Source organism: Apis dorsata, unplaced genomic scaffold (assembly GCF_000469605.1).
Source record: "Apis dorsata unplaced genomic scaffold, Apis dorsata 1.3 scaffold_631, whole genome shotgun sequence".
Taxonomy (NCBI): domain Eukaryota; kingdom Metazoa; phylum Arthropoda; class Insecta; order Hymenoptera; family Apidae; genus Apis; species Apis dorsata.
In genome coordinates this window covers 186,029-191,818 of record NW_006263826.1, presented here as the reverse complement: position 1 = coordinate 191,818, position 5,790 = coordinate 186,029, and the positions used below count along the sequence as shown (strand labels likewise).

Genomic DNA, 5,790 nt, shown 5'->3' with positions numbered 1-5,790 from the left:
ATATATATATATATATATATATATATTAGTTTACATTCTTCTATATGTTAGATTTCTATATATTTTATATATGAATTTATTTTCTATGTAAGGAATATATAGATTTTTTGACTTTTTCAACTTTTCGTAAATGGAGTTCGAAATCGACTTTCAGCATTATTACTATATATAGTGTGTAACGAATATATAAATATTCTTGTGCGATCGGTATTTCAGAACATGAGACACAAAGTCCTATTAAACATTACATCTTCTATTCTATATTTTATCTGTGGTCTTACTGTCATCGATCAATTATCAAAACAGGATGAATAAGATTAATATATATTCGCGATTCATTTCACAACGGTAAGTATTATCCTATTATTCTCACAGTTATAAGTATTCCGATTTATGTTCAATTTTTCGATGTATATTTGTCATGTTTGTGCCAATTTGTTTAACCATTGTGCTTGTTCTGAATAGCTATACAAATTTTTAGGTTAGTTTTATGTGTTCTCTGCGTCATTAAAGTAATTACATTTTTTACGATTTTTTACGAAGTTGAATCATATGTTCGTACTATGTATGTTTTATAAAAAAGACTTAAAATATTTAATTTGAAAAAATTATAAAAATAAAAAAAAAGATAAAGATGAAAATTTTTATTACAGATAAGAAAGAGTAGACACAATGCAAATAGGATTGATAATCGTACAAGTGATCGCAATCGCGATTACGGTAAAATGCAGCGATATTACTTCTGCGGTATTCGGAAACGTATTAGACGGTATGCCAGCCGCTTTTGGTGATTTTAATTCCGATGAATTGACCGATGTGTTCATGTTACGTAAAAATGGTACGACTGTTGAAATTTTTCTGGCCGCTGAGCAAGAGCCCCTTTTGCGACCAAGCTTTGACTTAAGTTGCACGTTTCGTCGTACAGTCGTTGGTGTGGTGCCAGGTGATTTTGATGGAGATGTATTTATGGACGTTCTAGTGATCACATTCGACAAGGAAACGAAATTGTCGTACGTATACATACTGTGGGGTGGAAATGGTCGATTGAATTGCACGAACGAAAAACATCCTCTGCTTAACATGACAGGTCAACCATTAGCTCTTGATTACAATGGCGATATGATAATAGATTTATTTGGCTTGAACAATGAGAACAAGCGTACATTTTGGGTGTTCAATCAAAGCAGGAAAGCACCGACAGCTATACCGATGAATACATCAGAAAATGCACCGATTAGTCAACCTCACTCGAATGCTTATCTCGACTTAAACAACGACTTTTTAGCGGATCTAGTTGTCACTACAAAGAAATATTTTGAAATTTGGCACGGAGTCGAGCAAGGATTTCAATTTCACAAACCGATATCATTCCCCTATGGCATAACATTGGATAATTTTAATGGCGTGCTTGGACAAACGCTCTATTTGGATGTCGAATTAACGGGGAAAATGTCTTTGCTTCTGCCTCTCTGTTTCGATGATGCATGTACAAATAGTACAATCATGATGTATTCCGATGTACATGGTACATCTGATAAATGGTACAATCTGAAAGTAAATTTCAGAGATGGGGATAACGTGTTGTGGGGTTTCGTGAAACCTGATGGACAACGATACACTGATACCATCACTCTTCGTGGCGGTGATTTCAACATGGACGGTTATCCGGATTTGTTAGCTACGTTAAAATCGACCACTGGAAAACAGAAACGTTCTTATCTATTAGAGAATGTCGCATGCGATTCGTGCGTTGGTTTCGCCAGAAAGTTTGAAGTTAAATGGCAAGCGTTGAATCCATTCCACAATGAAACCTCTATGGCGGTATTTTATGATTTTTATCAAGACGGTATTTTAGACGTGATCTTGGTGGAGTTGGAGAAAAGTAGCAACACTTATCGTACAGCTGCGTTTAAAAATAGTTTAGATTATGATGCAAACTTTGTCAAAGTGATGGTATTGACAGGACGTAACAACAGTATGTATCCAATTTCCCCGGGTTCGCTTGGCAAGAAAAAAAGAACGTACGGAACGAATCTTCCTGGTCCATCGATAGCCTATCGAACCACCACTCAGGACGGCAGCCCGCGAAACGCGATTGCTGCTCAATTGCCGCAGAGCGCACATTTCTCTCTCAATTTACCTTACACGACTTTTGGTTTGGGTAGAACGCCCAATTTTGTCGACGCTCTCACCATTGGGGTAATAAATATCTTTGCCAGCAATTCATACAAATTTTTTACCAATTCATACAAGAGTTTGTTTACTTTATAGGTTGGTGGAAAATCACGAGAATGGCCGCAAATTATTCCCAACTCTCAGATGGTAGTAATTCCAAATCCGATAGCTGAACCTTGGCGATGGAAAGCCCAATTATTCGTAACACCTAGTAAATTAATTTTGCTTAGCGCTGCCGCATTGACCGGCACCTGTGGTTTAATATCCTTGATTATCATCGCTCTGTATTGGAAAGAGCGAAGGGAGGACAAGATCGAGAAACTTCAGGAAGCACACAGGTTCCATTTTGATGCGATGTAAAAATTCGTTGAGTATCTTTAAGAAAATTGTATTTAATGTAATAATTTAATGTAATAATTCGATAAGTTATTCCGTTAATCGATAAATAAATAGATAATTCGTTAAATTAACAAATATACAAACATCTACAAACAAATGACCGAGTGAACAAATAAATGTTTACATATGATTGGACGCGATGTATCATATAAATCGATATGATTAATGGTACTCGTGTAGGTAGGTGTAGACGTGTGTGTATGTGTGTGTATGTGTGTATACGTGTGCGTGTGTGTTGCAATATGTTTAATTTAAAGAAACTTTGGCGGTATTTTGTACAATAAGTTTCTGAAATATATCGCGCACTCTCTTCGTTTCAGATAGAAAATCGTCGTGATTAATAAAATTGACAATTTATTGATTTCTCTTGGACATTTTTATAACACAGGACCCGTTGCTTAATCTTGCATCATAACCGATGCATCGAGTGCGAAATATATACTTACAATAATAGTAATATATATATATTTATATATATATATTAACAAACGATCTTTGCCCGCATGATTTTGGTCGTTGCACTACTCGCGACATACTCGCTGTAGATTGAACCAATTTAAATGAGATTCACTACTGACAACGATCGTTTTTAATGGCAGGGTTTAAGTCGTTGAAATAGGGATGCACCATTGCTTCATCCGCTGACAATCGTAACGCTGGATTGCACACCAACAACCTCTGAAAAGGTAACAACCAAGGTAAAAAAAATTGGAAAAAGAGAAACAAAAAATTTCGATATATCAATATTTTTAAATATAAAAAGTATACCTGCAATAAATCTCTGCCTCTGGAATTAAGTTTTGGCGTAACTTGAGCCAATCCTTGAGCGGGATGATAAAGTGGGAAAGGTTTGTAATCTGGAAGAGTTGTAAAATCTGGCCACGTTTCTTCGGTCGGTGTACCCAACATCTTAAATATTCTCTTTAATTGATCGTCCACGTCCGAGCCGGGAAACAAGGGTCTACCGGCGTTTGCTAGCTCTAAATAGTTCAGATTGGCAACCATGTATCATCCGTCATTATTTCTGTCATTTTTTTAAGATTATTTACCAGCAAATATACATCCGGCACTCCACATGTCAATGGATGTTGTGTACAATTTCGCTCCAAAAAGAACATCTGGCGGACGGTACCATAATGTTACAACTTCCGCTGAATAACATTTTACGGGAATTCCAAAAGCTCTTGCTAGTCCAAAATCGGCCAACTTCAACTCGCCATTCTAAACAAAATGTAAAAAAAATATAAATGTTGGAAGATGTCTTTTTCAAATCAAATGGAATTGGTAAAATCGTTGGTACCTTGTTAATAAGTAAATTTTGTGGTTTAAGATCTCTATGTAATACATTTCTACTGTGACAAAATGCCAATCCTCGTAATAATTGATATCTGAAGAAAGATAAAATTTGGTGCGTAAAAATATTTTAAATGTTATACATGTATATAAATGATAAATATATATATAAAATAAAAGAATTATAGCGATACTTTACAAAAAGGATTTGACGACATCCAAATCGATCTCTCCGTTTAAACTGTCAAAATATTTCTTCAGATCCTGATCACAATGTTCAAAAACCAAAGTCAATTTTTTATCACTATGCAACACATCATACAATCTTACTACATTTTTGTGTTTCAATTCTTTTAGCAAACAAATCTCTCTGAGTGCGGACGACGGTACACCCTATATGTAATAGAGAGAAAAAATCGAATTCAATATGAAAGAAATGGAAATCGAACAAATTAATAAATTTATAATTATAAAACTCACTTCATCGTCTTCGTCTAATCGAACTCTCTTTAAAGCAACGATTTCAAGGGTCTCGCGATTCTTAGCTTTGAAAACGGTTCCATAAGTACCTGAAACGCAATAAATGCTTGTTTAGTCGTGACGTATTTAACAGAATCTTATCGTTATACTATAAGAATAGATTTTCAAGAATAATCGATCGTTTTTTTTTTTTTAATGTTTGCATTTGAACGGATTGAGAGTTTAAATAATAAAAATAATTTTTTAATACACTGATTGAGGCCAGAATACAAATATTACCACACTGTCTGACATTTTATTCGTCAACGATATAGAGAAATAATTGATAAAAATACAGAGTTACAAATAATTCAAAAAGAATCGATGCTATTAAACGATTGTTACTTACTCTGTTTCGTTCAAATACAAGAAGAATCGCGATAATGATGCGTCGTCGTTCGGTTGTCAAAAAATACACATATACACAGAAATACATAGAATTCGGCACACGTTACGAGAATCCGTACATAAAAATAAGCGGAATAAAATCGTAGAAAAAACAATGGCAAGATATAACGAATAATTGAGAAAAGATAGACGCTCACCTTCTCCTATTTTCTCGAGTTTCTCATATTTTTGCATATTTTTGGCGATTCGTCGGGCGGAATAATGAAGAGTGGTTAGCGCTGCACTCGAAACAGTCGTGCGCGAACACACCGCTAGAAGTGGCGCCACAAGCGTTTATCAGCGTGACGCTTCACTAGAATTTTTGTGAATCGATCTCCGCGCTGTTTTCAAATCGTTTCGATATATAACGATCGAATAATCATTCGTCGCGGATACGACTTTTGAACAATCTTTAACTCGATCGAATAACACAAATGATTTTACCTATAATATTATTATAGGTAATTATCTATATACACGACAATGCTCACTCCGATATAAGAAACGATATAAATCAGACACGCTAATGATCGAAATATAACCTAACATCATTATCATCAACAAAAAAAAATATATACATATATATGTACATATTTTGAAATATATATACATATTGAACACATTATAAGTAGATGTGTAACGTGTATGTTATTGTTATATGTATATCACAATATGAGTGTCACGGATCAATGTAATAATTCTAACACACGCAAACTCGTATATACGTGTTAAAAGATACAACGTAGTACTTTATTAATATCGTAATATGTGCATTATTATAAAGTGTAACGCATATGCGGAATATCCATAATTTTTAGGGTGATATATATATATAGGAATATATCGAAGTTAAAACAAATACATCGGCCAAAACATTTATTTGATATTTTTCAAAAAATACATTCGTATGGACATTATATCGGAAATAAATGAATATAAAGCGAAATTGAACGAAAAAGAAGGAGAAGAGGAAACGATTAGAAGTAGATATGTAGAAATACGCTATACAAGTAGTTT

General features: G+C 34.2%; 2 protein-coding genes across 2 annotated transcripts; one reads left to right on the top strand and one right to left on the bottom strand.

Annotated features, from left to right (window-relative positions):
• The first annotated feature begins 202 nt into the window (after positions 1-202).
• Positions 203-2,935, top strand: LOC102680312 (T-cell immunomodulatory protein). Its single transcript, XM_006621356.2, has 3 exons — positions 203-348; positions 654-2,199; positions 2,272-2,935. Exons 2-3 carry the CDS (start codon positions 673-675, stop codon positions 2,533-2,535), a joined length of 1,791 nt encoding a protein of 596 aa, XP_006621419.1. The 5' UTR covers positions 203-348; positions 654-672; the 3' UTR covers positions 2,536-2,935.
• On the bottom strand, positions 2,911-5,086 carry LOC102680448 (cyclin-dependent-like kinase 5). Its single transcript, XM_006621357.2, has 7 exons — positions 4,932-5,086; positions 4,348-4,436; positions 4,067-4,260; positions 3,875-3,962; positions 3,624-3,795; positions 3,343-3,554; positions 2,911-3,252 (listed from the first exon to the last, which is right to left on the bottom strand). Exons 1-7 carry the CDS (start codon positions 4,966-4,968, stop codon positions 3,145-3,147), a joined length of 900 nt encoding a protein of 299 aa, XP_006621420.1. The 5' UTR covers positions 4,969-5,086; the 3' UTR covers positions 2,911-3,144.
• Between the last annotated feature and the right edge of the window lie 704 nt (positions 5,087-5,790).